This window comes from Microcaecilia unicolor, chromosome 8 (assembly GCF_901765095.1).
Source record: "Microcaecilia unicolor chromosome 8, aMicUni1.1, whole genome shotgun sequence".
NCBI classification, from domain to species: domain Eukaryota; kingdom Metazoa; phylum Chordata; class Amphibia; order Gymnophiona; family Siphonopidae; genus Microcaecilia; species Microcaecilia unicolor.
Window position 1 is genome coordinate 166,181,742 of NC_044038.1, and position 18,522 is coordinate 166,200,263.

The 18,522-nt window shown below is 46.0% G+C and overlaps 2 protein-coding genes across 7 annotated transcripts in view; both read left to right on the forward strand.

The window, feature by feature from the left end:
* COL23A1 (collagen type XXIII alpha 1 chain) overlaps nucleotides 1–2,562 on the forward strand; it is a 463,688-nt gene extending 461,126 nt beyond the window's left edge. Inside the window, exon 31 of the mRNA XM_030213109.1 lies at nucleotides 1,346–2,562. Within this exon, the coding sequence (XP_030068969.1) occupies nucleotides 1,346–1,399 (54 nt within the window). The 3' untranslated portion in view covers nucleotides 1,400–2,562. The remainder of the gene's footprint in view (nucleotides 1–1,345) is intronic.
* Nucleotides 2,563–16,924: 14,362 nt separating this feature from the next.
* Nucleotides 16,925–18,522, forward strand: part of LOC115476954 (5-phosphohydroxy-L-lysine phospho-lyase-like) — a 70,986-nt gene continuing 69,388 nt past the window's right edge. For 3 of the 6 annotated variants that reach the window (XM_030213549.1, XM_030213554.1, XM_030213553.1), the window contains exon 1: nucleotides 16,925–17,017. The gene's annotated coding sequence lies outside the window, so the exon portion shown is untranslated. Of the gene's footprint in view, nucleotides 17,018–17,447; nucleotides 17,482–17,626; nucleotides 17,667–18,522 lie in introns of those variants that run through there. The other 3 variants (XM_030213551.1, XM_030213550.1, XM_030213552.1) reach the window with 3 other exon arrangements.

Here is an 18,522-nt window from a genome sequence, read left to right on the forward strand (position 1 = left end):
CCCCCCCCCACACACACACACACACACACACACACACAAACACACAGATCCCTCCTTTCTACAAAAAAAAAAAAAAAAAAAAAGCAAACAAAAAAACCCCAAAGACCCTTATATGGCAATTTAATCTCTAGAGGTAGTACTGCAGGACTACAAGTAGAGGTCACCAGTACTATTTTGAACCCAGAGCCAGCAGGGGCAGGAATGACTGGGGATTGCTCATCTCCTATATACCTTAGACCGCAGAAATTTCTCAAGGTAGGCCAGGGGGACCTAGAGGAGGGTAGGGTTTAGTTTTTGGAAAGGAAGAGTCTGTGGGGAGGTTACGATGAGGGGGACCTTTACATTAGATTGGTCAGCCCCTTTCAGACATGGCTATGAAAGTGACTCATCTGTGATATTGAGATACTGTACGTTAACCCCCTCCCTCCCAAAGTGTGATAATGGAGTCTCCCATCAATGACGAAATATAAGAATATAAGCTTTCAGCAACTCCTTTCAACTGTTGATGGGACATAAGACCAATCCTTGACCCATAACATTATTGTTATTCATGACTCACAATATTAATGTTATTTTTAAGTACCATTGATTGACAGCAATGCCAAAAGCTATTATAAAACCAATTTTTCTGTTCTTGGTTATACATTGCTGAACAATGTGTTCGAACCATTCCAATATTGGAACAGACCTAACACTGGTTAATATACACGAGAAAATATAGACCAAATTTATCTCATAATCTATTTGCATTTAAAATACACTGATTCCATTCTGCTAACTTTTCTTGTTGGTATTTTTTATGCCCTATTTTGTTTTATGCATGTTTTGAAGCTAGAAAGATCAAGGGCTTTGTAATGTGAGAACGAGCATTTACTTCCATTTGAAAACAGTATCCTGTTATGTGAAACGTGGCTTATTGTGAATGGCATTTCCTGTTTTAACGCTTTGACTGTGTTCTTTTCCAGTGATCTCTAACCATTGGGCATGGAGTGTGTACATATGACTGTGATATATTTTTTGATCTTTGAATCTTGTGTACAAACCAAAGCAGTAATATATTGATTCTTTGATACTGGATGCAGTAATGTTCGGACCTTTAATAATACTAAGTCTCAAGATTCACAAGAAGTTAAATGTGTGCCTTCTGGACTGGTAACCAGCATATCTGCACGTGGATGCGACTGTCACATTCAGCTGCTGCTACATGAACTAACAAGTCAAATAACATTACAATAACATGTTTTGTTAAAAGAGTATCTTGTGCTGCATGGAGAAAGCTGCCAAACAGTGTGAACAGTTCTTCTGAACTTGACATTTCATGATGTATTTTTATCCCTCCAAAAAGGGTGAAAAACCTAAGCGAAGAGGTAAAAAGAAAAAAACAGCTGTAGTGCCATAGAGAAGACAAAGGGCTGTGAAGTGTTTGCATCAGGCTGACAGAGGCGACCCTCAGAATGCAAGAGAAGGGTGAACTGCATCTCGCTGTTAATAAGCCAAAACTGCCAGATCCCTGGATGCTAAAGTTACAGCTACAGTTTAAAATGCATTGCAAGTCGAAAGTTGTAGAAGGGTTAATTATCTTGCTACCAGTTTGATATTCCTCTCCACATGGTACCATCATCAACTCTTCTAAGCTGGAGTTTTTAGGGCGGTGGTATGAATGCCCTGGTGTATGTTTCAGCCTGTCAAAGGTTCTTCTAAGACTTGCGTTCATTCTACGCAGGTGAACAAATTACTGCATAATTGTAAGTGTGCAGCACAGGAGTAGAAATCTGGAAAACTTCCCAGCAATAAGCAGCTCTTTTTGTTTCATATGTTGCAAATCTTCCAGATTCTGCCTGCCTCGAGGAGAACGAGCAACACTTAATAATGAGCTGTCACAAATTAAAATGGGCTTTTTTTTTCTTTTTTGGTATAGTTTTTCATTGGGAGAAATCAGATAGTAAAGTTTTCATGCTCTGAGAATCCGCACTACCTTGGTTAAGTCATCCTTTTCCTCGGTTATATCCCACTGGAGCTTATTAATTGTAACCCAAGCCTCTTTATTTTGTTCTTCTGTGGATTTTCACTAGATTGTAAGCTCCATAAGGCAGGGACTTCCCCTTATATGTATCTGTAAAGTGCCACTCACAGCTTGTAGCAACACAGAAATGTTTTATAATGGTAGTAAGAGGAGAGTAATTCTATAAAGTAAGCGCTTACATTTATACACCAGTTATATGCATACATTTATTTAGAATAGTACAAAATAAACCCAACACCTATAGATTTTCTAAACATTTTCCGGCCACAACTACCCTTAACCTCAGCAGTGACTTTTTTCATACTGAGACACAGCCCAATCACTGAACTCGTCATTGGTCCATCAATATTATTTTATAATCTTTAATCCCTTATAAAACTTACTATATATTTTAAATATTTTTTATAAAAAAAAGGTACTTAGCACTATCAGCTATGGGTCCTTCTGCAATATGTCATGCTGCTGATAAACCCCCCCTGTTTACTAAGCTGTGCTATTGGTTGTGAATGCGCTAATGCTGACACAGCCCTTTCACTTTGAATGGCCTGTTGGCAACCGCTAGTGTGGCTTAGTAAATGGGGGGGGGGGGGGGGGGTGGAGCTAAGTAGCTTTTTTTAATACAAATATTTAAAACTAGTAAAAGAGGCCCATTTCCAACAGAAAGGAAACGGGCGCTAGCAAGGTTCTAGGGCCTCTTCCCCCCTCCTCTTCCCCCCTCCTCCCCCCTCCTCCTCCTCACCCGACACCCCTCTCTTGTCTCAGGACCCCCTCCCCACTGTAGTCTGACCGCCCCTCTGCTGTCAGAGTTCCACGCCCCCCTCCTCCCATTTCTGCACCCCCCTCCTTCCATTTCCGCCACCCAGCGCCTCCCTCCCTCTGTCTTTGTGGCCTCCGAGTGCAAGGAGGACGTGTGCGGGTGCCCCAGCCCTTCGTAAGTGGCAGCTGTTTAAAATGTTTTACCTCCTGCAATGCCGGCAACAGTGAAGTCCAGCAAGTACAGACGCCGCTTCAGACAGCCTTTGGTTTCGCTTCTGTTTCACCTGTTCCTCTGGTCCCACCCTCATTTCCTGTTTGCACCTGCACACATCCTCCTTGCACTCGGAGGCCACAGAGACAGAGGGAGAGAGGCGCTGGGCGGTGGAAATGGGAGGAGAGGGGGGTGCGGAACTCAAACTCGGACGGACGGATGGGCGGGGAAGGAGGGAGGGAGGTAAGGGATCATGGAACGGGGGGGGGGGGGGGCGTTTGTTTACTCACCTTCAGTGGCTGCTGCTGGGTTCCCTTCCCTCACGTCATCCCCAGGGCGGACCAATAGGAACTGTGTTACAAACCCAGGCAGCCAGACGGAGGTGCAAATTATGATATAGGATATATAATAAGTTTTGTAAGGGATTTAAGACTATAAAAGAATATTGGTGGACTAATGACGAATTCAGTGAATGACCAGGCTGTGTGTCAGTGAAAAGAGTCTCTGCTGAGGTCAAGGGTAGTTGTGCCTGGAAAATGTATAGGTGTTGGGTTTATTTTGTACTGATTTCTATAGTACCCCCACGGTGAAAACTGTAGACAACTAAAGTAAATATTTAGAATACTAGCATAGATACACAATGTGTGCATATATGTGTTTACATACTGGATATGTACTATTCTATAACTATACAGATATCCGATAGGGTTTAGTGTGTAGGCAGATGCACCATGAGTGCAGGCTGGGCCCCAAAGTTACATGTGTAACTTACAGAATTCTAAGTGCACATATCTCTGGAACATACGTGTATACACTCATGTGTCTATTTTTTTTTATATAGAATATGCACCAATCAGGCACCAGTTCAAGTATATTTTGATATATTTTCTAAAGAAATGACGTGCTGTCACCTCAGCTTCACATCTTGTCTTCCACAGTTTATAACGTCAGTTTTCTAGCCCTGGAGACAGAGTGTATGGTTCCTGGTCCTGTAATTATTATTGGCAATACAGGACAATCAACTTACCATACTGCTATTTGTCCATCAGCATAATATGACCGTTGAGCTCCATGACACTGTTCACTTTACTCCAAACAAAAAAACAGCACCACGGGCCTTTAAAAATGGAACACGGTTCTTTAATGAATGAGCCTTGTTTCGGTCGGGTCTTTTTGTCAAGGCTCATTCATTAAAGAACTGTGTTCCATTTTTAAAGGCCCATGGTGCTATTTTTTTGTTTGGACTTTAGTTTGTACTTCGTTCCCTCTCTTTTGTTATATACTGTTCACTTTACTGGAATTGGTCTTTTGAGGAGAGGAAACTGCCTGACCTCAGTGTGTTCTTGTACCCCTTAACAGGACCCTATATTATTAACGACTGAATTATGTCATGTCCCACACAAAGAGGAAGCATTTCTTACTAGCCCCACCCAACGCCACTCACGGTAAAATGGGGGTGTCGCTGTCCTGTTCCAGGGCGAGCCTGCAGCACACTCTAAGGGGGAAGAAGACAAGGCCATTTCTTTGGTTGCTTCAACCAGATTTAAGGAACTCATGCTACTTTTGCATTTCTGGCTCTGGATAATTCATACACGTGCCTTTGAAGTGCTATTTCTGGTAATGCCTTTCGTATTATTTTGGTTGGCCAGTTGAAGACCACTTTTCCAAAACTCAGTCCATTTCTGTCAGTTTTGAATTATGACATTAATTTTGCTCAAGGCAAAATTCATTTACTGTAGCTTATTCCTGTGCCCAAACTCACTAAGCCCATGCTATTTTAATGACTTTGTGTTGAATACTCTATGCAAATCTCATTCAGTCCAAAAGCTGCTACCTGGACTGAGTGACTTTTGGAAAACTGCTCTTCAGTTGTTATTTTTGATGTTCCTGGTTCCACATTGGTACCTGGATAACTTTAAAATTCCTTTCTTTATTGTACACAAAATTCTTAAATTTCAGGAATGCTGATCAGACAACCCTCTTAGTTTATTACAGAAAGAAATAGCTATTGAGCGAAATAACCATATTCATCTTGTCTGTCATAGTCCCCAGCCATTACAAGTCCCCTTCCACATTAGCTGTTGACCCCCAAATTCTATAAAAGTTGCTAAAATTGCGCACGCAGATTTTCACGTGCACCCAATTTGCACGGGCAATTGAATAATGAGCTGGTTATCGCCAATAACGGGCTTGTTTACAAGTAATTGTTGGCACTAATTAGATTTAATTGGAATTTACATGCGTTAATTTAGGCATGAGTTTAAAAAGAGGGTGCAGAAATAAGGAGGGTCATGGGCGGAACAGGGTCGTTCCTAAACTTAACATGCGTAGTTATAGTATAAGTGAGAAATGTGCCTAATTTATGTGCAAAGATTTGCACCACATTTCCGTTGGTGCAAATGGCCATGCCTAAAGTTAGGCGTATGCACTATTCAATAAACCGAGCCTAACTTTAAGCTCGGCTTATAGAATAGCGCTTTTTGTCAGCACCATATTAAGAATTCACCCCTTAATTTGGGAATGACCACTTGCTATATATTTTCCGGCATGTGTAGTGGGCGCTTGTAAAATATGGAATTACCACCTGGGCCACGCGGTAGCCGGGCAGTAGTTCCAAATTGGCGCATGTTGAATGTGCACAGGTGCCTACGTGGCTTAGTAAAAGGGCCCCTAGATGCTTCCGAAAAAGCACTTAGTGTTATTCCATATAACGCGCCTAAAATTAGCACATAGGGCCAGGGATTGTGCTGATATTTAGGCATGGCCTTTTACGCCACTGAAAACCTGGTGTAAATACCCATTCCTAAATGTAGACACATTCCCCTGAATTCTATAACAACTTGTATAAATTTGAGTAATGCCCCTGACATGCCCACACTCCTCCCATAGCTGTGCCCCCTTTTCAGCTACATATGTTAGAATTTACGCATCAGTCTTTTTAGAATACACCTATAAAGAAGCGCATGTAAATTCCAAATATTGCCAGTTAGCGATGACAAGAGTGGAGGAGTGGCCTGGTGGCTAGAGCACAGTGGCCTGGTGGCTAGAGCACCAGTCTTGCAATCCAGAGGTGGCCAATTCAAATCCCACTGCTGCTCCTTGTGATCTTGGACAAGTCACTTAACCCTCCATTGCCTCAGGTACAAACTTAGATTGTGAGCCCTCCTGGGACAGAGAAATATCCAGTCTACCTGAATGTAACTCACCTTGAGCTACTACTGAAAAAGGTGTGAGCAAATCTAAATAAATAAAATAGGTCATTGGCCAATTATCATCACTGATTGGCTCCTTACTCAGTTAAGTAGCACATAAACTGGTCACACACCCAATTTAACACACACTACTCACCAGATCTTATATAGCTTCTACAGCCAAACTTTACTTTGAAATACGTTTAAATATGCGAGTTTTTATGAACATGCCATTTAATATGTAAATGAGCCTGTAGCAATGTTGCCAGCTAGTCTATCGTATGGAAATGCAGAGTTGCACTGGTTATATATAGTAATAAGACTGGTTCTGTTATATCAGTTCTAAGAGACATGCCAAACGCATTATTATTTTTATAATTTGATGTTTACAGATGTTATACACTTTGATGTTGCATTAACCTTTGCTTGTACTAAAGTACATGGTAGCAGGACAAATGGCATAAGGTTTTCATCAGATAAGAAATAAAACTCACTGTATTTTCTCCCTTGTTTGACATCCAATAATAACATTTGTATATCTGGCAATGATCTATTGATACCAAATTATAAATGCACAGTTTTTCTTTATTCTAAGAATAAAGAGACGTGCTCCTTTAAACTGCAGCAGATGTATGAAATCATTTGAAGAATTTTCTTATTTCCATAAAAATCACAATGATGTTCCACCTTAAGGTCACCTGTGATAGACACTAAATGAAAAGGGATATCTGTTGAGAAGGAACTGCTTTACATAGTCAAGGAAAGAAAAGGTCAAAGGTAAAATTATGTATCATACCTGATAATTTTCTTTCCATTAATCATAGCCGATCAATCCATAGACTGGTGGGTTGTGTCCATCTACTAGCAGGTGGAGATAGAGAGCAATCCTTTTGCCTCCCTATATGTGGTCATGTGCTGCCGGAAACTCCTCAGTATGTCGATATCAAAGCTCCATCCGCAGGATTCAGCACTTAGAGAATTACACCCACAAAGGGACACTCTGCCCAGCTCACCACCGCCGAAACAGGGGAGGGGAATCAACCCAGCTCATCCCCACACAAGTGGGGGAGGGGAATCCGTCCAGCTCATCCCCGCGGAGCGGGGGAGGGACACCACACCCGCCGATGCGGGGGGATCTGGCTTATCCTGCAACCGCAACCGCGGGAGGAGCTGACTGACCCTAACACCGCCGAAGCGGGAGGGGTACAAAGCTGCCCTACAGCCGCACGAAGCGGGAGGGAGCGCCGGCAGAATTTAGGTCTCAATCCAGGGGAGAGGAATGCAGTGGCTCACTGTAAAATCGTCTCAACTCCAGAAGAATCCAATTGAAAAAACGTGAACACGAAGTCCTGAACAGGAACTGAAGACTAAACTTGAACCTGAAATGCAACCAGAATATAAACAGTACAGATATCTGGGAGGGGCTATGGATTGATCGGCTATGATTAATGGAAAGAAAATTATCAGGTATGATACATAATTTTACCTTCCATATCATCATGCCGATCAATCCATAGACTGGTGGGATGTACCGAAGCAGTACTCACCCAGGGCGGGACATAGAAATCCCTGACCGCAACACTGAAGCTCCAAACCGGGCCTCCGCCCGAGCAGCCACAGTCAAGCGGTAATATCTGGAGAAGGTATGAGCCGATGCCCAAGTTGCCGCCTTGCAAATCTCTTCCAAGGAGACGGACCCGGCCTCTGCCATCGAGGCCGCCTGAGCTCTAGTGGAGTGAGCCTTCAGCTGGATAGGCGGCACCTTCCCCGCGGCCACATAAGCCGCTGCAATGGCTTCCTTGACCCATCTTGCCACTGTAGGCTTAGCAGCCTGCAGACCCTTACGAGGACCTGCAAACAGGACAAACAGATGATCCAACTTCCGGAAATCATTAGTCACTTCCAAGTATCTGATGATGACTCGTCTCACATCCAGATATTTCAGAACAGAGTATTCCTCTGGGTAGTCCTCCCTACGAAAGGAAGGGAGACAGAGCTGCTGATTCACATGGAAGCGAGAAACAATCTTGGGCAGGAAGGAAGGCACTGTGCGAATAGACACTCCTGCCTCAGTGAACTGCAGAAAGGGCTCTCGACATGAGAGTGCCTGGAGCTCGGAAACTCTTCTGGCTGAAGTGATAGCCACCAAAAAGACTGCTTTCAACGTCAGGTCTTTCAGAGATGCCCTCGACAAGGGTTCACAAGGCGGCTTCTGCAAGGCTCTTAGCACCAGATTGAGATTCCACACAGGTACCACTGAGTGCAGAGGAGGGCGCAGGTGATTAACTCCCTTGAGAAAACGCACCACATTTGGCTGCGAGGCCAGGGAAGCACCCTTCAGGTGACCCCTGAAGCAAGCAAGAGCTGCTACCTGGACCTTAAGGGAACTGAGCGACAGTCCTTTTTCCAGACCTTCTTGCAGGAACGCCAACACTGAAGAAATTGGAGCAGTGAAGGGAGAAAGTGAGCCTGCCTCACACCACGATGCAAAGGTATGCCAAACCCTGGCATAAGCAGTAGAAGTAGAGCGCTTCCTCGCTCTCAGCATAGTGGCGATGACCTTGTCTGAGAAGCCCTTCTTCCTCAGACGCTGCCGCTCAATAGCCAGGCTGTAAGACCAAAGGGGGAGGGATCCTCCATCACCACGGGACCCTGATGCAACAGGCCCCGCTCCGCTGGCAGCCGCAGAGGGCCGTCCACTGAGAGCCTGATCAAGTCCGCATACCAGGGACGTCTGGGCCAATCTGGACTCACCAGGATTATCCGGCCCGGATGCTTTGCCACCCGGTCTAGCACCCTGCCCAACATGGGCCAAGGCGGGAACACATAGAGAAGCTCCTGTGTCGGCCACTGTTGGAGAAGAGCATCTACTCCCAGAGATCGAGGGTCCCGTCCTCTGCTGAAAAAGCGCAGCACTTGGCAATTAGCTGATGACGCCATCAGATCTAGGCTCGGCTGGCCCCAGCACTTCGTGATGTCCAAGAACGCCTGAGCAGTATTCATGACTCCCGCAATGTGGGACGCCGACAGCTGTTCCAGGTTTGCTTCCGCCCACAGGCATAGCTTCATGGCCTCCTTGGCTAGAGGGGCGCTCCTGGTACCTCCCTGGCGATTGACATAGGCCACAGCCGTGGCATTGTCCGACAGGACTCGTACTGGCTTCAGCGCCAGGACTGGGAGAAACTCCAAAGGTGCCAACCGAATGGCTCTGAGTTCCAGGAGGTTGATAGACCACTTTGCCTCTGCAGGGGACCAGAGCCCCTGCGCTGTCCTTCCCAAGCAGTGGGCTCCCCAGCCCGACAAAGAGGCGTCCGCCGTGACGACAACCCACTCCGGGGTCATAAGAGGCACTCCTGCGGACAGCTTGTCTGGCCTCAGCCACCAGCTCAGCGCCTTGCGCACCGCTGGATCCAAGGGAAGGCGCACAGCATAATCCTCCGAAGCTGGAGTCCATCACTGCAGCAGAGAGAGCTGTATAGGTCTCATATGGGCCCTGGCCCAGGGCACTACTTCCATCGTGGCCGTCATAGAGCCCAACAGCTGCACATAGTCCCAAGCCCGAAGAGGAGAGGCTGCTAGGAACTTGTCCACCTGAGCCTGCAGCTTGACAATCCGATTGTCTGGCAGGAACACTCTGCCCACTTGGGAGTCGAATCGAACTCCCAGATACTCCAGAGACTGAGTCGGGCACAGCTGGCTTTTCTCCCAGTTGATGATCCACCCCAGGGAGCTCAAAAGAGCAATCACCCGGTCTGAAGCTCCGCCGCACTCTGCATAAGAGGGGGCTCGGATCAACCAGTCGTCCAGATAAGGATGGACTTGTACTCCTTTCTTGCGTAGGAAGGCCGCGATGACCACCATTACTTTGGAGAAGGTCCACGGAGCAGTAGCCAACCCAAATGGGAGGGCTCTGAACTGGAAGTGTCGGCTCAGAACTGCAAAACGCAGAAAGCGTTGATGAGGAGGCCATATGGGAATATGCAAGTAAGCTTCCTTGATGTCCAAGGATGCCAGGAACTCCCCTGCCTGCACTGCCGCTATAACAGAGCGGAGAGTCTCCATCCGGAAGTGCCGGACTTTCAAGGCTCGATTGACCCCTTTGAGGTCGAGGATAGGCCGGACAGAACCTCCTTTCTTTGGTACCACAAAGTAAATGGAGTAACGTCCCTTGCCAAGCTGATCTTCTGGCACCCGAACGACCGCACCCAGGCGGATCAGATTGTCCAAAGTCTGCTGCACTGCCACAGCTTTGACCGGAGACTTGCAGGGAGAGTGCACAAACCCGTCTCTTAAGGGTCGGCAGAACTCTAGCTTGTAGCCGTCTCTGATGACTTCCAGCACCCAAGCGTCTGAAGTTACCCTGGTCCACTCGCCCAGAAACGAGGATAGGCGTCCTCCAATCTGCTCTGGGCCATGGACCAGCGCCCCGTCATTGGGTACGAGACCCTGGGGGAGGACCGGAGGAGGCACCTCCGGGACGGCGGTCTCTGCAAAAGGAATGCTGCTTGGGGGAGAAGTTCCATATGAAGGAAAAGGGGGCAGAGGAGCCCGACTTGCCCAGGTGATACCGACGAGCTTCCTGAAACCGTCCTTTGGAGGAACCGGGGCGGGCACCACCGGCCCGGGCCCTGACCTCCGGTAACCTCTTACTCTTAGACGTGCCGAGATCGGTCACAATCTTGTCCAGCTCGACCCCAAAGAGCAGCTTGCCTTCAAAAGGCAACTTAGCCAGGCGAGACTTAGAGGCGTGGTCAGCAGACCAATTCTTCAGCCAAAGCCACCGCCGTGCAGAGACTGTCTGAGCCATACCTTTAGCCGAGGCTCTCAAGACATCATACAGCAAGCCTGCCAAGTAGGCCAAGCCCGATTCCAGGGCTGGCCATTCAGCCTTCAAGGAAGGATCCGAGGGGGAAGCCCGCTGCACAAGCGTCAGGCACGCCCTGGCCACATAGGAGCCGCAAATTGAGGCCTGCAAACTTAAAGCAGCCGCCTCGAAGGACGACTTTAAAGCCGCCTCCAATCTCCTGTCTTGGGCGTGCTTTAGGGCCGTGCCACCTTCCACCGGCAATGCCGTTTTCTTAGTCGCCGCAGTGATTAAAGAATCCACGGTAGGCCCAAGAAAGGCCTCCTGTTCACCTTCAGGCAGAGGATAGAGGCAGGACATAGCCCTAGCCACTTTAAGGCTCGCTTCTGGGAAATCCCATTGAGCCAAAATCAAGGTGTGCATGGCTTCATGCACGTGGAAGGTTCTAGGCGGGCGCTTCGACCCCAGCATAATGGCAGAGCCAACAGAGGCTGAGGGAGAGACGTCCTCCAGAAAGAAAATCTACAAAATGCTCATGGCCTGCACTAACAGGTTGGGCAAATCCTCTGAGCGAAAGATCCGTGCTGCAGAGGGGTCATCCGCTCCATCCGAGCGGGAATCCGTCTCCTCCAAGGAATCCCCAAAGGACCGTTGGGAGAACTCAGATACGCTGCCCTCATCTACATTAGAGGAGACAGAGTCCTCTAGGGCCTGGAAGTCCACCCGAGGGCGTTTGCTTCCGGAGGCCTCAACCCCTTGATCGGAGGGGGGAGCCGGGGCAGCGTTTAGCATAAGAAAAGCCTGATGCAGCAGCAAAATGAACTCAGGGGAGAAACCCCCTAGACTGTGCACTTCTGCCGCCTGGGCCACGGCCCTAGACGCACCCTCAACCGGCGCTCGCAAGAGCGGGGGAGAAACATGCTGCGCATCCAAAATGGCGTCCGACATGAAACTCCGAGGAGCCGCGAGGGAAGAATGGCACTTAACTTTCGCCGCTTTCTTGCCATCGCCTGAATCAAGGGCGACCATAGCATTAACGTCTCCCACCTCGAGGGCGGCCCAAGAAGAAGCCGTCCGAGCAGAGTGTCCGGTCAAAATGGGGGGGGGGGGGGGCGAGCAGCGGGGGATGGGCGCTTATGGCAGGAAAAACCGCCACACCGGAGGAAGAACCGGGACACTGACCGGACTCCAAACTGATGCCCAAAAAAAGGCGAGTCAGGCTTTGAAACCCCCGCATCCCCGCTAGACGCACATTGGCGGTCCAGGGAGTGAATCTTCCCGCTAGACGCACACTGGCGGTCCGGGGAGCGAATCTTCGCGCCCTCACCCTCCGACGCCATAAGCCACATGGAGACCGAACGGGGAACCCCCTGCCCACTATAAAAGGTAAAATTACCTGCTTCTCGCTCCGAGCTGTAACGAACTGGTGTCCCAGTGAGCAGCTGCAATAAACGCTGATATAAACATTGAAATAAACGCCTTTAAAGGACGTTCAAATTTTTTTTTTTTTTTTTTAACGGAGCCAGCGGGAGGGGGGAGAAAAGGAGGGACCTGGCACCACCAGGTTTGCACTTGCTCAAGAAGAGCCCTCAACCCCAGGTACTCAACAAAACCTAAGAATTAGGCTTGGAGACCTAGCCAGAGCTGCTGCTGAGTGTGACCACCACATGCTGAGATAGAGAACATACTGAGGAGTTTCTGGCAGCACATGACCACATATAGGGAGGCAAAAGGGTTGCTCTCTATCGCCACCTGCTGGTAGATGGACACAACCCACCAGTCTATGGATTGATCAGCATGATGATATGGAAATGGATATTCTTAGAAGACTGGGAGTTTGAAAGATTTCTTTTCATGCAGGTTTATATTTATGCCACAGCTGGTGAATAAATTTTAATTTATAATTTCAACCGAGGAACTGGAAACTATGGGCCAAGATAATGGGTGTCTACTAATGTAACTTTATCAGGAAAACACTTCATACCTCTGGCTCCATGCCTGCAATAGAAGATTTTTTATTTTACAGTATAATATTCAGTTTAAAAATCATTTGCATCAAGCTTACCATGTATTTAATGATTTTTTTTCACACTGTATGTATTCCAATCTTTTAGAGCATAAATATTTTTCCAGATATTTTCATCACCGTAAAAAAGCCCACAAAAGTTTGAGTCCTGTTGGGCAGTAAAAGTCTCCACACCTAAGCATGAAAGTGAGACGGAGTGCTCCCTGAACCAGCCAGTCATTTTGGCTTCCCCAGGTCTTCATCGCTATTAAAGTTGCTCGAGTTATCATATAGTCATTCTTCACTAGGGAGTCCTTTTATTCAAGTGCATTAACACTGAGGGATAAATTCTATAAGCAGCGCCTAAAAATCAGAACTGAAAATTTAATGTGATTCAGCGTGATTATATAAAGGGAAAGGCATCCTTTATAGGATCACACTTGTGACCAGATTCTATACATGGCGCTTAAAAAATCCATGAGGAGAAGATTTCTACCTAAGGGGCCCTTTTACTAAGCCGTGGTAGGCTCTACGTGTGTGTAGCGTGCACCCAAATGAGACTACTGCCAGGCCAGCATACCCTCCTTGCGGTAATTTCAGATTTGGTTCTGTGCATTAAAATTTAGGCGCAGTGCATTACAGAATATGCTTAGGGAGTTGTGCGCATAAATTCTAATTATTGCCAGTTAGTGTTCATTAGTGCTTGTTAAGTGCTGTTAACGTTGATTGGCTTAAGCCAATTTAGTTACACGCGTTGTTATAGAATATGCTTGGATTTTGGTGCTGAATGCTAGACGCGCTATATGGAATCTGGGGGTTAGCGCATAACAGCGCCTAACTATAGGCCCCTGCAATTAGGCCTTCTATGAGCAGGCCTAGTTGTAGGCCCTAATTAGGCACAATTCTATATGTACACGCATAAAATTTAGGAATGCCCCTAGCCACGCCCCCAAATAGTTACGCATGTTAGTATTTACGTGCAGGTCATGGTAGAATAAGATATGCACATAAATCCTAATTAGGGCCAATTAGTGCTGTCTGGCTTATTATTCAATTAAGTTATGTGTGTTAAGTTGAGCTCACGCCCAATTTAACATGCTTAACTCTAGGCACCATAAATAGAATTTGGGCATGAACGTGCAAATTAGCATGCATTGTACCGCATGAGCGTGGTAACTATTACTGCGGTGGCATGACAGTTAGCGTGTGCTAAGGGGAACTGGGTGGAGAACGGGCGTGGATTGCACACTGCAGTTAGCACACAGTATTTATCACGCACTGTCACTTATGCAATTAGAATGGGTGCACTTAATGCTCCTTAACCGGAGGTGTTGAGTGTATTTGCACTAATTGCAGACAGTATTAATGCAAGATAAAGAACATTTTACTGTAGTAACTGCAAAGGACAAGCTGGACGTGCCCCCAACAATTACCACACTGCCTTTGCACATACTACGCATTAATATTTGCTGTTAAAGCATGGTAGGTGCAGAAACCTGCCTCCTTGAATAAAAGAGCCCCTAAGGCACTTGGGGGATGATTCTATAAGGAGCCCCCTAGATTTAGGTGAAAAGAATGCATGTAAATGCCAGTATTCAAGTCATGATCATTTTCCAGCTATGTGCATGGGCCCATATTCGATTATATGTACTTTGCAGGTGAGCAGTCATATGGACAGGGTATGGGTGGAGCACAGGTGGGGGAAAACATATGTTATAAAATACTGTGGCACACGTGTGTTCCTTAATCTAAACACGAGCACCAGCTCTATAGCTGCACCTGTTACATTAGTATTCTATAATAGCGTCTACTTTTCCTCATGAAACAGGCTGCAAATAGCCGCCCCTTGATAGAATGACCCTCCTACTATATGAAACAGCGCCCCCCCCCCCCCCCCCCCCCAGTGAGAGGAATGAGAGAACACAGCATTTGCCCAGTGTGGTGTTTGATTTGTTCACTTGGGTATCATACACACTAAAAGATCATGAGACTGATTCCCTAAAGTTTTATCTCCTTTCCCTGTTTATGGAAAAAGATGTGAACGGATCAGGCCATTTTTGTTTCTGCAGCTCAACTGCCTTAAACTTCTAATGGTAAACTGTTTGTTTTTCATAGCAAATGGTGATCTGTGGGTTATCACAAACACCTTTTCTGTTTAGCTCTAACAGGAATTCGCAATTACCCACTACTGTAGCAGTCATACAGCTGAGGGGGCACAATCCTAAATATACTGTAGTCATTAAAAACTTAACTTGTGTGTATATATATATATATCAATTATCAGTGGTTCATTTTTATTTTTGGGAACAACCATTTTGAAACAAATGAAGGTATTCATACAGTGTTTCTTTAATATGTTTACAGTGGACTTTCCCTGCTTCTCCTCTAGTTATTTTAACTTGTAATGGAGAGTGCAGTGTTTTAGCTTTATTTTTATACATATATATTATTGAGATTGTTCTATGGTATTTTGTTTTACTTTATTCTGTAATAGACATTGGCTTTTTTACAGAACTGCATAATTGTACAGAATGATTTGTGTGAATATGTATCATATGCTGTAACATCTGTCATTTGTAATCATGAATAAACTTTAAGGTGTACACGTCTAGCTGTATGTTCAATCAACTGGGGTTTTTTTTTAACTGCCACCACAAGAAAATCAATGAACCAAGCACAATTTTTTCAACTGTCTGTTTTTTTTTTTTGTTACATTTGTACCCCGCGCTTTCCCACTCATGGCAGGCTCAATGCGGTAGGCAATGGAGGGTTAGAGACCCCCTTTTACTGCAGTGGGTAAAAGGTGGGGGGGGGGGGGGGTTCAAAAAGAAATGGCCATGCGGTAAGTGAACCACTTGCTGTATGGCCATTTCCAGGGGAAGCCCTTACCATCACCTATTTAGGTGACGGTAAAGGCTCCTGCGCTAATCTGGTGGTAACTGGACAACATGCAGCACTGTCTGATTACCGCCGGCTAAGCCCCCAGTGCTACAAAAATATCAAAAATTTTGAAGCACTGGAAATGGCATGCGCAGGGGGTGGGAACTACCGCTGGGATACTTCAGTAGTTTTGGACTGTTGTGTGCCAACCCTTTAGTAAAAGGACCCCTTAGTTTGGTTTCTTTTAATTAAAAAGGTATTTTTGTTTTAACTAAAACTGTTTTTTGGTCTCCAATATGCATAATTTTGGAACAGTAGATACTCTGTACCACTGGGTTTTAATTCTTTTTTTTGTTATTGGACTTTTATTCGCTGCACACAGTGTGCTCCCTTGACCTCATGTTTGTTTCCTTCTCTCTTAACTGGTGCATATTATGTGCAATTTCTATTATAAAATGGGAAAAACAGAAGTAAGTAACCACTGGCTTTAAAATCTCTGTATGGACTGGATCCCATCAGTTTACACATGAATGTCATTGACACTATAAATGCCTCTTCACTACCAGCTTGGTAAAAAGGACCCCCAAACAAGTACTCGTCCACAACGCGCACATTTTTACCCCTGAATTCTCCAATGACGGTGCGAAAGATACGCACGTTCAGCAGAAGCGCTGGAGAAAGTGCGAAACGCTACAGCCAGCTGTCGGGAAAGAAATAGATCGCTGCGCCCCCTAGTGGGAGGAATGAAAGAAGACTGACAGACCGTGTATGCTGGGAGGAGATGGATGCGACGTGAAGCTACATTAAGAAAAAAAAAAGAAACTTGGATCCAGTAAAGGTCCAGAAACCCAGACCTCCAAAAATTGCGATTTTCGAACTGCCTCTTGCCTCCCGCCCCGTTTACTTTTTCTAGCTTTCTATGGCCTCCCCTCCCCAATCCCCATTCCTTCCCTCCCCGCACCAGCCAGACTGTTCCCGGCCGGCCGGCGCCCTCTAACTCATCGCCCCGCCCCTTCCGATGGTGTCGGAAGGGGCGGGACGGACGGGTCAAAGGGGAAAGGCTTAGGCACTGTCAGTACATGTGGAGGCAGCCTGTGAGTAAAGTAGCTGTTGTCGCCGGACTCGCCGCCTCTGGAGCACTGGAAAGGTAAGACTGAGAGAAAGAGCCGCGGGAGTGTGGAGAAAGAGATGTATATCCACCAAGGGGGTGCCTGGGTCCCTCCTTTGAAAACTGAAGAAACTGGAAGGGTAAAAGGCGCTGGTTCCCCAGCCAGTCAGGATATAGACAATGAATATTCATATGTGGGATTTGCATGCAAATATCTCTCATGAATATTCGTTGTGGATATCCTGAAAACCTGACTGGCTGGGGTGCCTCCAGGCCCAGGCTTGGGAACCACTGGTCAAAGAAATGCTAGAATGGAGAGGGGAGGGGAGATATTCACAGAAAACTACTCGTTTACTGTGTATCTATATAGCATCTCTCTCTCTCTTTTTTTTTTTTTTTAATTTAGTATTGTTTTTTTTCCATAATTGTTTTTATAATTCTAATTTATTTGAGCATTTTTTTTATTTAGATTTTGCTCACACCTTTTTCAGTAGTAGCTCAAGGTGAGTTACATTCAGGTACTCTGGATATTTCTCTGTCCCAGGAGGGCTCACAATCTAAGTTTGTACCTGAGGCAATGGAGGGTTAAGTGACTTGCCCAAGATCACAAGGAGCAGCAGTGGGATTTGAATCGGCCACCCTTGGATTGCAAGACTGGTGTTCTAACCACTAGGCCACTCCTCCACATGTAATGTATTTCTCGGATCAAGCATCATTTTGTATACATGTTTTTGTATACAAGATTTGAACTCTAACTCTAAAGTGGAGCCTACAGCTCTTTCTACCCAATGCTTGCAGTCCCAGCCTACCCTGCATCCAGTCAGCTGAGTCTTCCCTCCCTTTCCCTGCCCCCCCTATCCTGGAGGTATGGGAGGAAGGGGGGTTGCACTTTGAGCTAGTTGCCTGGCAGTGTTGCTTTCTTTGAGGTATTTCTGGGGCTAAATGTGGGGTTGAGTTCTTGCTGCTCCTGAATTTCATTGGGATGCTTCTTGCTGCCTGCAGAATTTGGATTTAGTTTAAGTGCTGCTTGCTGTACATAAGAATAGCCATACTGGGACAGACCAATGATCCATCTAGCCCAGTATCCTGTTGCTAACGGTGGCCAGTGGCCAACCAAGGTCACAAGTACCTGGCAGAAACTCAATAGTAGCACCATTCTAGGTTACCAATCCCAGAGCAAGCAGTGGCTTTCCCGTGTCTATCTCAATAGCAGATTATGGACTTTTCTTCCAGGACATTTTTTAAACCCGGATACACTAACTGCTGTTATGACATCCTCCTGCAAAAAGTTTCAGAGCTTAACTATCAGTTGCATGACAAAAAATATTTCCTCCTAACAGTAGCAAGGGTTGGGTTCTGTTGCAGCATGCTCGCACATCTTTCACCCTGCTGTGCCTAAGGCAGAATTTAGTTTCAGATCTATTGTTTACAAAACACTGGATTATTGTACCTTCTTCTTTTTAAATAATTTTGCTATCTTACTGTATATGTGTGATGCACATTTTCCATTTTAGCCTACTGTAATTTGTTATGCAAAAAATATA